Consider the following 15939-nt stretch of genomic DNA (forward strand, 5'->3'; position numbering starts at 1 on the left):
GTCGACGCGAGTGACTCAGTTTCGTGGCTCCAAAAATATAAACATTTGATTGGTTGAAATTGTTTATTTCGGTCCGCCCATTTATCCAAATACGGTATATAAGATTACGTCATTCTTTTGGCATCCTGGTGCCTGATTTCAGTGTTTTACAAGTCGCTTATTCCGTCTATCTCTAAATTAACTTTCTCGTTGGTGGCGCTGTCCAGAATGAGAAAAATAATAACAAATAAGAGACTTGTGGCAAGTCTACTCATATAGCTATTATTCTTATTATATCTCTATGGAAGTTTCTCAACATAAACAGACGCTGGTGGCGCTTTCCGAAATGTGGTTATTGGTTATACGTACTGGCTGACTACGACAATAGAGACTTGTTGGCTGAAGACCAGTTATGGTTTTTTTTATGAGACAAGAAGACGTACAAGCAGTAAAGATTCTTGCATAATATTCCAGTACAGTATATTATGTATCAGTAGCGTGCCTAATGGGTTTGAAGTTTATGGGGCTCTAGTAGGCAAAATGTTAAGGTAATGTGTGTGTATTTTGTTGTCAAGAAATTTGAGTGGGTGGAATGCTGGGGCTGCGCTGAGACCCTCCCGTATCCTGATTTATGCCACTGACCAGTAAGTAAGGGAAATTAAAATAACATATTGCATTGGGCCAGAATTTATGCTTACAGGATGGTCGTTTTGGGTGTATATTACTCCCTGGTAAAACACTAGCAGCTGAAAAACAGTAAAGGAAAATTTATTTTTGGTTTTTCTGAATCCGTATAAGTCTAGGCCTAGACTAGGCCTCCGCCTAGGCCTACGTGTCTAAAAAGAAATCCCCATTCCTACGGCTTGGAATTTTTTTTTATAGCACTGGAAATTTTCATTAAAAAAATTCTAAAAAAAATTGTCAAAACAAAGGCACTAGGTGAGTTAACGTTCCAGTAATAGGTGAGTTTTAAGATTTTTTTTAAAAAGAAAGCAAATTATACGAATCGCGAGCAAATAGCGGCAAGGAATTCCATAAGAAGGGAGTCTTGAAAAGAAAAAGCACCATAAGTTTTTGATTTGCAATGACGTATGTACGAGTTTGGTAGATAGCTATTTTCGTTCCATTTGGGTTTATTGTGGTAATTCATTAATTATAAATGTTACTTTCTGTATGTATAATATTGTTTTTGGAAATTACATTTGTACTCTTATTATAACAGTAAAATTATTTTCACATTAAAAAATAGACCTACTTTTTCCGCCACAATGGACGCCATCTTTGAATTTTTCCTGATGACGTCAATCGAATACATAACTATTTAGCCATGTTTTGTTACATTTAGTATATATTTGAAAGTGACTAAAACAATTATTTCCCCAATTAAAATCTTAATTGGTCCAAATTAGGGTATTTTGGGCCATCATTATTAGGCCTATATATTGTAATTATTATTTTTTTATTAGGGCCTATTTATTTCTTCCATAGAATAATTATATAAATACATATCAAACTATACTTAATACAAACATTTTTTATTGTTACTGTAGCTTACCAGTATTAAATTTATTCTCCAATTTAAGACCACTTTTGGGACCGTGGTTTCGGTGGTCTTTAACAGCTTTGGTTTCTAATTGGAATCCCAATAATTAAAGAATGGCACTTCCATTGGGTTTATTGTGGTAATTCATTAATTATATAGGATGTATTTTATTCCTCTGTGTATAATATTGTTTTGAGATTACATTTGTACTTTTATTATAACAATAAAATTATACTTACATAAAGAAATACGCCTGCTTTTTCCGCCACAATGGACGTCATCTTTGAATTTGTCGTGATGATGTCATCATTTCTATCCAATACATAACTATTTAGCCATGTTTATTTACCTAAAAATGATTTACAGTAACAAATTTATATCAGTAATTTTCAATGCAAAATTCATTTATCGGTAAATATGAAATCAGTAGACCATATTTTTCATTTTTAATTTGCTCACTATTCAGCTTTCTATTGGATGCATGTAGCATGGAGTAACGACTAAAAAAATAGTGTGCATGCTATGATACAGATTGGAATCCTAAAAAGATATTTCCATGGTTGGGGTACAATTTGACCTACACCGAAGTTTGGCCTATACCGATGTTCACACTAAGGATTCATGGGAACCATTCTGGTTTGATCCAAAGGTGTCAAAATATAAGTTGAAGGATGTTTTGGTCCGCGCGAAGCGCTGACCCAGAGTCGCATTGCTGTTCTTCTTCTTGTTCTTGTTACCAAAACTTTAAAAACTTTAAAAGCGTCAAGCGTTGCAAGTTTTGAACGGAAGTGCATGAAAATGTGTACACATAAAACCGGGGGTGATTTCCAACTAAGCTTCATCTTCCCTTTTTTAAGTTTGTTCAGAATCCGGGTCGTTTCAGCTCTGGTCAATTCGGTTGGGTCGTTTCGGCCCTTTTTTGGTATGAATTGTATATATGTTGTCTTTTTTTACGATGCTTCACTATACATAGTATAGTATCAGTATGATTATTGTTTAAGTTTAAGATTGTTATTGTTCAGGAAATTTTAATTAGTTTGAATATAATTTTACAATATGTGTTATTCAAAAACAATGTTCTTTTTTCTTGCAGTTCCCATTAGTGAAATGTCAACAAGATAGTACAAATTATATTATCAATTTCTAAATGATTATTAATAAATTTTCATGTGGTACGTTAATTGTTAAATTAAATATATCTGAATTTCACATGTTTGTTTTCGCGGCTAGTAATTTTAATTTGTCAACAAAAAAAAAAGAGAAACTCTGAAAAAAAAACCATCTTTTTAGAACTATCTACGTTGTAACGCCAGCAGTACTTCAACTTGCAAACCTTTAAACAATAGTTCATCATTATCATCATTATGTTGTTTACAAAGACAACAGCACAGCATCTTAATCCAAATCGCAAGTATGGATCCATCGGGGCCGGATCCAGAGATGTCAAAAAGGATGGGGGGAGATCGAGAGACAACACAACGCCTCTGTTGGCCAGGAGCGGAATTACGGGGGCGGCCATCCCCGTTCTCCTTTTGGAAAGTAAAAAAAAAATGGAAAAAAATATATCGCCCAAAACGCTCAAGTAATTTTACTTAACTGTATGGGGAAAAAATAATACGCCTCGCGCGCAGTCCCACGGGGTTTAGGAACCAGTGGAGGCACACAGTGGGATCCAGGGTTCAGTGTTTGGTGTTTTCGTGTCTAATTCAAAGGACTAAAGACAGAGAAAATATTCACCATTACAGAAAGTGAAAAACAGGATATAAACTCGGGCAATTTGACGCAAGGAAATTAAATTAAATCTACGTTTATTATTATTGTTATTGTTGTTGAAAGATAAAAATTCAAGTCCTTTGCATCCTAACGAACGAAAATAATGAATTTATTATTTGGACCAAAAAGGTTAAAAGTTGCAGATTTCGCTTTAATTTTAGGTTTCTGGAAGAACGATAGCTTGGGTGGCTGGTGGCTCTTATTGTATTGTTCCTGTAATCCAAGAATTGTGGCTTGGGTGGATGGTGTCTCTTATTGTATTGTTATCACATGGCTTGGGTGGATGGTGTCTTTTATTGTATTGTTATCACGTGGCTTGGGCGGATAATTTCACTGTTCCCTAGGTGAATGGTGTCTCTTATTGCGTTGTTATCAGGTGGCTTGGGTGGATGGTGTCTTTTATTGTATTGTTCCTATCTTATTGTAATCCAAGAATGGTGGCTTGGGTGAATAAGCAATTAGTAGATCTCCGCATAGTATACCGTACTATAGGAAAAGTATTATACGAAGGTTAGATTTAATGCTTGAAAAAAATTCTTAATGCATTAAATCTAACTTAAGTATAATAATTTTCCACTATTGTACGATGCATGCTCTACTAATTGTTTTATAAGTCAATCGCCGTCTTTTAATGTTAGTTTTTAAAACCAACTGTGTTGTACCAGTCATCAGTTGCTATAGTGATATGATCAGTATACTGTGTACGTATTTATATTTTGTGCGTATGCTGATTTGTGCTTCTCCTGCAGTAGGCAGCGTCGTACGCAAAGCCTTCCAGAGAGAATACAGTCACTGTCACTAACTTTTTGGTCGGTGCAGACAGGTAAAAAGGATTTCATACGATAGGCTATACGGCCTAGGCTAGTAGATTTCTCTATGAGTAGGAGGAGGCCTCGGTGGCTCTACATCTAATTTCGTTCCTTTGTGTATGTTTGTTGAGTATTCTTATTGTAACTCATTTTGTATATTCATACAATCTTACTGTTATGTCATACTGTACTGTTATGTGATTCATAATGATTCTGGACGTGGACGTTTTTTGATTTGGGGGTGTGGGGTACGCACCCAACGCCCCCCCCCCCCCCCCCACCCTGCCCCCCTGGATACGGGTCTGTTGAGTCTTTAAAATAGGTCTAGAATATTTATAATAAACGTTCAGTTTGTTTAGATTATTCATGGTTTCAAGGAATTTCTTAATTGTTCATACTGAATATTGAATTTAAAGTAATTTTCTTCGGGTTCTAATTAACCTTGTTTTACGAAAGTAACACACGAACCTAAAAATTCAAGCCAAGCGTCCACTAATTGAAAAATTAATGGATGGTGGGGAATAATATTGGGAGTTAAAGTGATGACGTCACGATTGACTTATAATGTCTCTTTTTGTGTTGTTCCTATTTTAGTCCAATGGGTTGTTAGCTTGGTGACCGTAGTTGTACCAAGAGAACCATGCCATGAATTGCTTTTTCTGGTTGCTCTATTGTTCCCGTAGCAGTTCCTGTTATAGATAATAATGTAGATGATATCAATATGGTGTACCACAAACATTAGTATATTATTATTATTATCATCATTATTATTATTATTTATATTATTATTTATTATTATTATTAATTTCTATTAAAATATTAATAACAAACATCACCTTTTATGTGCATTTTTACATTTATAACAATATTTATTATAGAAAAAATAGCATCAACGTTGTTATAATAACATTTATTATAGAAAAAATAGCATCGACACCAATATTTATTTTATAGTGGTCTTAAATTTGAGGAAACTTATCGGGTGGGTCCACCAAACCCATAGTCTTTAACTAAGAGAGATTTTAATTGTAGTGGTCTTTAATGGGAGGGATCTTTAATTGGAGTGAGACCTGTAATCAGTCAGTGACTGACTTCTGTAACATAACCTGATTGGTTATGGTACCACTCTTCATTAATTCTATTGGGCATTAATCATTAATTCTGATGGGCATTATTCGTTAATTCTGATTTGACACTCCTTGCTTAAAATCTGTTCGATACATAGCCTAACAGAAGTAACAGACCAAACTCCAGACTGGGTTCGATTCCAAAAACTTTGTCTTAATCAGTGAAAATGCTTAATCGATAAATCGATTTTGGCGCAAATGGCGTTCCATACTATTTATTTGCATGGCGTTCCATAATATACTTTTCTGGGATAAAAGTTTCTCATATAGTAGCCTGGGTTCCAGGCCCTAATTTTAGGTTACTCACTCTTTATTGCACTTAGTGCGCGCCATACCTAATTTAATTGGCGTCCCATACTCGATTTCTTTTTTTTTCGAATTAGGGCCTGGGCAAACGAAGATTTAAATTAAATGTGAGAAAATATTAGCTACAGTATGTCGGAACAAAAAGTCAATTTGCATGAGGCACTGAATCATGGAATTAAAGTTGAACCAGGTTAGTTCTATTTTCAGCATAACCAATGGACAAGATGAAAATGTTTTTTATGCTCAGATTTCTTTTAGTGACATTTTTAATATGCGCCGTATGTGTATATAGCAATTATGAAGTCAATGTTGATGTGTGGCACCTGTCTCTTATACACATCTAGATGTGTATAAGAGACAGGAGGCGTGCATGCCGTCAAGGAACGGAGTTCCTGTCCACCTGTTTAATTTAAATGTTTTAGGGGCGGATTTTTTTCTTGTTACTGTAGCTTACCAGTATTAAATTTATTCTCCCATTAAAGACCACTTTTGGGACCGTGGTTTCGATGGTCTTCAACAACTTTGGTTTCTTAATGAGAATCCCTCTATTCATAGAGAAATTTCTCTATGCTCTATTTAAAGAACGGCACTTTATTGTGGTAATATGTACTTTCTTCCTGTATGTATAATATTGTTTTGAGATTACATTTGTACTTTTATTATAACAATAAAATTATACTTACATAAAGAAATACGCCTGCTTTTTCCGCCACAATGGACGTCATCTTTGAATTTGTCGTGATGATGTCATCATTTCTATCCAATACATAACTATTTAGCCATGTTGTGTTATATTTAATATGTAAAATTGACTAAAACATTTGTTTCCCCAATTATAATCTTAATTGGTCCAACTTAGGGTAATTTGGGCCATCATTATTATGCATTATAATTATTATTTATTTCTTCCATAGACTAATTATATAAATACATATCAAACCATACCGAATACAAACATTCAAATTGAATGCGAAGAGTAAATGCATTGAAACAAAGAGAATGTACGGATTGCTGTGGATGAGGAGGCGTGCATGCCGTCAAGGAACGGAGTTCCTGTCCACCTGTTTAATTTAAATGTTTTAGGGGCGGATTTTTTTCTTGTTACTGTAGCTTACCAGTATTAAATTTATTCTCCCATTAAAGACCACTTTTGGGACCGTGGTTTCGATGGTCTTCAACAACTTTGGTTTCTTAATGAGAATCCCTCTATTCATAGAGAAATTTCTCTATGCTCTATTTAAAGAACGGCACTTTATTGTGGTAATATGTACTTTCTTCCTGTATGTATAATATTGTTTTGAGATTACATTTGTACTTTTATTATAACAATAAAATTATATTTACATAAAGAAATAGGCCTGCTTTTTCCGCCACAATCGACGTCAGCTTTGAATTTGTCGTGATGACCACATCATTTCGATCCAATACATAACTATTTAGCCATGTTGTGTTACATTTAATATGTAAACGTGACTAAGACATTTATTCCCCAATTATAATCTTAATTGGTCCAAAATAGGGTCTATTGGGCCAATAAAAAGAACTGCCCAAGGCCTGCGGATTGAGATTATATTTTTCAAAGACACAGGGTACAGTATGCTGATTCAGCATAAACGATAAATTTTTCCCACTGAACTTTATTTCAGCAATTTTACAAGCAGGCTATTTATGGTTAAAAAACACAGCACATATTTCCCGATTAGCAACTCGGGTGTTACATCGTAACAAAAACGATTCCAGGTGAAAAGAATTTAATATATTATTTTCTTGCTTTCAGGACTCATCTCACGGATTCAATTAAATGTGTGAAAATATTAGCTACAGTATGTCAGAACAAAAAGTCAATTTGCATGAGGCACTGAATCATGGAATTAAAGTTGAACCAGGTTAGTTCTATTTTCAGCATAAACAATGGACAAGATGAAAATTTTTTATGCTCAGAATTCTTTTAGGGACATTTTTAATATGCGCTGTATGTGTATATAGCAATTATGAAGTCAATGTTGATGTGTGGCACTGTGTGGAAATCAGTTGCTTCTAATTATCATCAGATTTGAATTCCTAACAAAGCTCCAGTGGCCAAATTTTTTGGCATCATCTGATTAGATAACAGAAGGTCCCAATTGGTGGATCTTAGGGGTCAGGTGTCATGACCCCTTGGGAAAAAATATATTTTAAAAAATTATACCTACCTTTTGAGGACCCCGTAAACTGCTTTTTTTTTTTTACAATAAGAAAATTAAAAGTTAAGGAATTTCCTGCCATCTAGAAATCTAAATTTTCTTAGGGAAGACCCTGGACCCTACTTTCCTTTCGGGTTTTTGGGGGGAAGATTTGGGCCCCTAAATTTGAACCCAGATTTTTTTTCGCATTAAAAAATTTGCATGAAACTCTACTCGGGCCGTCTCGACTGACTCGGCTTGAAAATCTCATATGGAGGTCAAAAGTCATCATCCAAAGCTAAATGTCTACACAACTTCTGAGACTCATACTAATTGATGTTTACCATTCTAATAACTAATGGTCCGTTTAAAATGACAAATGTAATATTTGATTGAGCTGCACGAGTAATAAAAAGTGTTATTTGAACTTGAGTTACATACTGAGCATTTTTATTTTTAAGTTAGGCCTAGGTTTTGAATATATAAGTCAGGGGCAGATCCAGAGATTTCTGACAGGGAGTAGGGGGCTCAATATGAAGTCACGCCGCACGCCTACCTCAGCCCCACCATGGTAGGTGAAATTGAGTGGTAAATAATCGAGCTCTCCTTTTACCCACTGCTGGATCGCCACTGAACTCATGGGTGCACTCCCTTTTTTGCTTTTTCCTCTTCTTAAATCAAATTTGTCACCCTCTTTTTATTTTTCGGCTTGACCGACGGGACCGGGATGAGGAAGGTGCCCTCTTGTTCCTAATAATAAACTTAATATCGTATCGGATTCGAGTCGAGTCAATCTGAGACGGCCCAAGTGGAGTTTCATGCAAAAAGTCGCACTCGGGTTTAAGTCCTTGTATTGCCAGTATCGTGCTTGATAATTCTCAATCACATAAAAATAAAAGTAACTCCAAATAAGGAGACAGAGGCAATGATTTGATGTTTCGACCTACTTTAATATTAATGTTATGTAGGCCCCTAGAATGAGACTAAAACTATTCACTTGAGCGCTGACTGGAGAAGATTTTTAGATATAGTAAAGTTGCAGTGTACAGAACATTTTTTTGGTGTAAAACCTTAATTACGTATTCATAGCATATTTTCCTACTACATAACGTTTTGTTAACTGTTGATTGGTCTATTCATACATTTCATTGTTCCATGTTTATTCATTTTATTTTCTTTAAATATGATTCTGTAATAATAATGATAATAATAATTCCAAAGCAACATTGTTTTTTATCTTCTAGGCCAATGCTGTGTTTTTGATAACCATGAAGAAAGTTTTTTAAATTGTTTGCCAACAATTCCATCAATGTTAAAACCTGCGAGGTCACAAAAAGAAATTGAAAAAAATGATAAATTTATAAAATATGAAGATAACTGCAGAAATACATTCAGTGTAGAAGAACATCAATTTGACAGTTTAAAGGAACACTTAAAAATAGACAATGAACATTCACATTATAAATGTGAACATTTTAGAGAAACCCATTTAAGAATAAAAATAGAGGAAGCGCAGTCTCAATGTCAATATTGTGCAAAGGAATTTGATGGCAGATGTAAATTAGAAAAACATTTGAGAATACAAACAGGGAAGATGTCCAATGAATGTTGGAATTTGAACACACACTCATGGAAACTTACAGAAAGGACAGCATATGAATGTGAACATTGTGGAATGAAGATCAATCAAGGCAAGAGTTTGAAGATACAATTAACAAAACATAAAGGACTAGTAGCATATGAATGTGAACAATGTGGACAAACATTTACGCACCAGAACAGTTTTAAAACACACTTAAGGACACATACTGGAGAGAAACCATATGAATGTGAATATTGTGGTAAAAGATTTGGACAAACTGGCAAATTTAATGCTCATTTAAGGATACACACAAGAGAAAGACCATTTGGATGTGAAAAGAGATTTAATCAAAATAGCAATTTGAAATCACATTTAAGGATACATACAGGAAAAAGACCGTATGAATGCGGACATTGTGGAGAGAAGTGTATTACCAGTAGCACTTTGAAAACACATATAAGGATACACACAGGAGAAAAGCCATATGAATGTGAACATTGTGGAAAGAAATTTAGAATTAAAAGCAGTTTTAGACAACATTTAAAGATACACACAGGTGAAAAACCTCATGCATGTGAACATTGTGGAAAGAAATTTTTTCAAAGGGGCGTTTTGAAAGATCACATAAGGATACACACAGGGGAGAGACCATTTGAATGTGAACATTGTGGGAAGAATTTTGCAAACAGGAACACTTTGAAAATACACTTAAGGATACATACTGGAGAGAAGCCATATGAATGTGAATATTGTCGAAAACGATTTAAACACACTGGCAGCTTAAATGCGCATTTAACGATACACACAGGAGAAAGACCATTTGAATGTGACAAATGTGGAAAGAAATTTTCGCACAAGAACACTTTGAGAACACACTTAATGACACATACTGGAGAGAAGCCATTTGAATGTGAATATTGTGGAAAGAGATTTATTCAACATAACGCTTGGAAATTGCATTTATGGACACATACAAACGAGAAACCATATATATGTGAACATTGTGGAAAGAAGTGTATTACAAGTTTCAATTTGAAAGAACATTTAAGGATACACACAGGAGAAAGACCATTTGAATGTGATCAATGTGGAAGGAAATTTAGGATTAAAGAAACTTTAAGACAACATTTAAAGATACATACAGGTGAGAAACCACATTCATGTGAACATTGTGGAAAGAAGTTTATTCAAAGTCGCGATTTGAGAAGGCATTTAAGGATTCACACAGGAGAGACACCATATGAATGTGAACATTGTGGAAAGAAATTTGCAGACAGTAGTTGTATGAAACAACATGTAACCAGACATACAGATGTTTCTAGTGAATGTAAACAGTGTGGAAAGACATTCTTATTTAAACAGTCTTATTTAAGACACATGAAGATACATGCAGGTGATGTGCCATTTGAATGTGAACATTGTGGAAAGAAGTTTCTTGACAATAGTCATTTGAAAGTACATTTAAGAGTCCACACAGGTGAGACTCCGTATGAATGTAAACCATGTGGACAGAGATTTAAATACAATCACGGCTTGAAAAGACATTTGAATTGTGGCTCACATAAAAACTAGCAATTTCCTGTATCTGAAAATGGGTTGTACCCCCTTCTTGAAAGAAAGACACAGAGGTATACCATAGAAAACATGCTGATTAATTTTGTTGTATGAGAAACCAATGTTGGAAGAGACTTCATATTGAAAAGAGTAGAAAGGAATAATAATATTCAAAGTAAAATTACCTTGTCATATATAAAATACATGTACGAGCTGAGAATGATTATTATTGTTGGAAGTGACTTTGGTTGTCTACCCCACAAAATATGCTGAATAATAATGTTAAGAGAAACCTATATTGAAAAAAAGATAGGAAGTAATAATAAACAATGTAGAATGCCCTGTAGTCAAATACTACATATCTGACATGTACCAGCTCAGCGTGGAAATTGTTGGAAGTGACACCAAAGTTAATTTAAGGTACATTTGTAAATTGGATGATTTATTGAATACTACTTGTACTGTATATTATGATTTAATGATCTTCTAATAATTCTTCTGGTTTTGAGATGTGCTTAAACTATATTTTGGTATTATTAATTTGGTTTGTATTTCCATACCATATTTTTGAAATCTGTTCTTTTTAGTAAAATTCACACCTGTGTACACGTGTTTTATTTTTTTATTATTAATCATTTGGTTCATTAAAATGGGATTTTTAATGTGTAAGTAAATGAAAGATAAAGGTAAAATTTAATACACAAGATATTCCTTTATGAATAATAATGGTACAGTTATTTCTCCCATGTGAAATGTATTACAGTGCACAACTGTAAATTTTGAGAAAGTTACATGTTCAGGAATGTTAAGTGTTTTACATGTTTTCAATATTTGTTATTTTTTTTAATTTGGTTCCTTCATATATATTTCACTGTTATTTTGTTATAATCCACACTAATTAAATACATTGTTGAAATAAATAGGTATTTTGGAAATGGAAATGTGTTAATTTTTCTCAATATGCTACTTAAGTTGTGTTTAAATCGGCCGACGCTACTAGACGGAGAGCGTATCGTAGGTGTGCGTGAGGTGTCCTCGTTTATTCGAGGAGCCAAGCGATTATATATTACTCCAATTAAAACAACTGGGTCTTCAACGCAAGAAGCAGAAACAATACCTCTCAGCCAACCGCTCAGCTGTTATTGTTGTATTTGTCGTCATTTCCACCATGCTCAATAATTAAATAACATTTCCTAATTGATCCTGCAGCTAATACATAAAAATACATTAAAACGTTACAAAATACGATCATTAAAATTAAATAGAAAGAATAAATGCTGCATTGAACCAAGGAAGGAGAATATACGGATTACTGATGGATGAGAGTCGTGCGAACATATGAAGGAACGGAGTTCTTGACACATGTCCAATAATTGTTTCTGGAATTGTAACTGGTATTATTTCTCCACTGACAAACCATTGATCCCAATTTCTAACGTAGGCCTAATTATTATATTAAAATGTTATTGTATCTTACTTTTTCTTTGTAAATGTTAATTGATTAAATGTGTGTTCGATAACTATATAATGCGAGCTTAAGCCTTTTGTGTTTTTAGTACATTTTGATGGTAAAATATTAGATTTTAAAAAATGCCTATTCCAGAAAGCCTATGAAGTCATTCCGGTGTAGAACGAATTTTAGTTCCCGGCGAATTTTAGTATTTCGTGGTCTGAATTATCAGAGCCTATGGGACACAAATTTGCAACACTTTCTTCCGGGGTAAACAATTATTCAATATGTCTGTGTATTCATTAAAAAAAATAATGTAACGGAAGTTTATACAATCGACCATGTACCCTATGTTCAACTTAACCTCACAGCTTAATTATCTAGCATAAACAATCTGTAAAAAATATGTAAAAGGTAATTTACGTTGAAAAAAAAAATCACAAATCACTTTACAGCGAGCATGATGGGAAGGTTAGGTGAAACTTAATTTCCTTTACAGCGACAGTAATTAGGCTAACAATAATAAGGCGGGAATAGGTCGGGCGAACAATAATAAGGTGGGAATAGATTGGTGCTCATATTACGTCCGCATAAGCAGTATAAGAAAACTATATTGACATTTACTGGCAGTTCGTTGGTAGAGTTATTCGAAGCTTTGGGTTATTGGTAGACTTGCCACAAGTCTCTAATTTTATGGATTTTTCGTAGTATTAGCGCATTTCGGAATGCGCCACCAGCGTCAGTTTATGTTGAGAAACTTTTTTGATGAGAATTAATCCCAGAATCCTAATCCCAGAAAAAGTATACTATGGAACGCCATGCAAATAAGTAATATGGAACGCCATTTGTGCCAAAATCGATTTATTCTTAAGCATTTCAACTGATTAAGACAAAGATTAGGGACTGGAACCCAGTCTAGGTTAATGGGAGACCTTGTCTCTAGCTGCGCTCGACTGTTAGTTCGCCTACATGTTTTGTAAAGCTATTCATTGGTTGTACCTTGACTTGCATGTAGTATATGTTAACATACAGCTTCCTTGTTTTGGTTTTAGCTGAGTAGCCTGTACGGCCGTTGTCACGACTATTTCTTTTCACTTTTTTTGGACCATTATTTATATACTTCTGTTGAACGAGGGTGTAGCAACTTGTTCTTTTTTGTGAAAAAAACAAAAAGTAACATTCTTTCAAGACGTCTAAACAACTTGTCGTACCATTGCTAAAATTTATAAAAATAAGGGCATTTATAAATTTAGGGCATTTTAAAACTGGTGCTGTATGTTAATTCTATTCTTTAGTTGATTACAGTATTTTAATGTACGGGGTACTGTATTCCACACATTTGCATACCGGTACTACTGAAGTCTGGGTTATATTAATGTTAAGTGAATCTGCATGTCGATCATATTTTTAATTATTTCCTCTCAATGTGTTTGTGTTCTCATTAATTATTTGTTTTCTCAATGCAACAACATAAATTAAATAAAAATAAATAAAACAATTCTCGCTTATAGAAACAAACAACAGTGATCAATAATTGGTAGATTTACAATAAAGAGATTTATTATTGTTAACAATATGCGAGGGGTAATTTTTCAACGTGCAGAGCTCATAGTCCTGGTGGTGGAACAAGATCTTCTCGGATAAGAACTATCATCGTAGGTTCAGTACACAAATGTTCATGAGCACTTTAAAAAACCCAGTAATCTTTTGACACGAGTAGGGCGTTTTTAGGAATTTTTAGTTTAGCAAATAGTTTTGCCAAATACATCCAGATGCAGGAGAAAATATAATTGTACTGGTAAATGTAAACAGTGTAGTAATGGGATGGTCAAATGCTTTAAATTTTTATAATTAGGAAGAAATAATTATACATATCTTATTTTTGGTGTTTGCAAGGCAGTGTCGGGTATAATAGAAATAAAGAAAAACTTTTTTTTCTGAAATTTCCATTTTTCCTGTTTACGAGAGCGCTAATTTGCCAAAAATAAAATGTTATTTTTATTCAAAATCACAATTATTGGCAGGCAACTGGTCCGCTAAACAAACGTATAAAAAGACAACAGCATTAATCATATATAATTAATGCTTGCGGTACACCACGTTGATAGTTCTGGAAAGAACTGTTGTTGTTGGTTGGGAATATCTCGACGTTTCGGTTGACTTGCTTCAACCGTCTTCAGGAGAATAATATCTGCAGAGATCTCAAACAGGGAAATACATATATGTTTGAGTGATGAGACTTGCTGCTGATTGGTTGAAAACTAAACAAAGGCTGAGCCTACCAATGAAAAGCTAGACAAAAGCTAAAAATTCACGGTCTGAATAGAAGGGCGGGGCGTGGCTAGAAAGCCAAGACAGTGGCATTGTTCTAGATGGGGGAAGGAAAGCCAAAAAACAATGGCATAGTTTCCAGTGTAGAGGGAAAGATTTGGCGGGAAAATTTTGGTTTAGGTCCGGTTAAACATGAACAACCAAATATCGCTGATGACAAATCCAATATCTTGATGTACTGTATCGTGTTTGTGAATTTCAATAGCTTCTCTGGTCCGTCTGGAATGCCAAGATGATACAGTGGCTATCAGTTCAGATTTATCCCAACATACACGATGTTGTTGTGTGTGGGAGTGCATGGCTATAGATGACTTCTGTTGTTCCCCTCTCCTGGCATGGCCTTGGTCTTCCTTGAGCCTGGTATGGAGATCACGACCTGTTTCACCAATGTAAACCTTTCCGCATTCGCATGGTATCCGATAAACTCCTGGCATTAAACTTGTTTGTAGGACTGTTTTCTTTTGTCATGATTCAGTTTGTTTAGATTATTCATGGTTTCAAGGAATTGCTTATTGTTCATACTGAATATTGAATTTAAAGTAACTTTCTTCGGGTTCTAATTAACCTTGTTTTACGAAAGTAACACACGAACCTAAAAAAATCAACCCAAGCGTCCACTAATTGAAAAATTAATGGACGGTGGGGAATAACATTGGGAGTTAAAGTGTAACGTCACGATTGACTTATAATGTCTCTTATTGTGTTGTTCCTATTTTAGTCCAATGGGTGGTTAGCTTGGTGACCGTAGTTGTACTAAGAGAAGGTTGAACCATGCCATGAATTGCTTTCTCTGGTTACTCTATTGTTCCCGTAGCAGTTCCGGTTATAGATAATAATGTAGATGATATCAATATGGTGTACCGCAAACATTAGTATATTATTATTATTATAATTATTATTATAATTATTATTATATTATTATTGTTATTATTTAGTCCAATGGGTGGTTAGCTTGGTGACCGTAGTTGTACTAAGAGAAGGTTGAACCATGCCATGAATTGCTTTTTCTGGTTACTCTATTGTTCCCGTAGCAGTTCCGGTTATAGATAATAATGTAGATGATATCAATATGGTGTACCGCAAACATTAGTATATTATTATCATTATTATTATAATTATTATTATATTATTATTGTTATTATATATTATTATTAATTTCTATTAAAATATGAATAACAAACATCACCTATTATATGCATTTTTACATTTATAACAATATTTATTATAGAAAAAATAGTATCAACGTTGTTATAATAACATTTATTATAGAAAAAATAGCATCGACACCAATATTTATTTTATAGTGGTCTTAAATTTGAGGAA

At 34.0% G+C, this 15939-nt stretch overlaps 1 protein-coding gene and 1 long non-coding RNA gene across 2 annotated transcripts; both read left to right on the plus strand.

Annotated features, from left to right (window-relative positions):
• The first annotated feature begins 306 nt into the window (after nucleotides 1-306).
• On the plus strand, nucleotides 307-9046 carry LOC117115932. The gene is made up of 3 exons (XR_004446653.1): nucleotides 307-527; nucleotides 7315-7423; nucleotides 8944-9046. It is a non-coding gene; the product is annotated as an uncharacterized LOC117115932 (long non-coding RNA).
• A 247-nt stretch (nucleotides 9047-9293) lies between these two features.
• Nucleotides 9294-10853, plus strand: LOC117115931 (gastrula zinc finger protein XlCGF57.1-like). Its single transcript, XM_033259817.1, has one exon. It carries the CDS (start codon nucleotides 9294-9296, stop codon nucleotides 10851-10853), a length of 1560 nt encoding a protein of 519 aa, XP_033115708.1.
• The last annotated feature ends 5086 nt before the right edge of the window (nucleotides 10854-15939 follow it).

Source organism: Anneissia japonica, unplaced genomic scaffold, assembly GCF_011630105.1.
Source record: "Anneissia japonica isolate Jap-2015-1 unplaced genomic scaffold, ASM1163010v1 scaffold35418_len15939_cov160, whole genome shotgun sequence".
In the NCBI taxonomy this organism is placed as follows: Eukaryota; Metazoa; Echinodermata; class Crinoidea; order Comatulida; family Comatulidae; genus Anneissia; species Anneissia japonica.

Bases quoted from the DNA above. Each gene is read 5' to 3' on its own strand.
- LOC117115931 (XM_033259817.1), top strand. From the start codon at position 9,294: ATGTCCAATGAATGTTGGAATTTGAACACACACTCATGGAAACTTACA.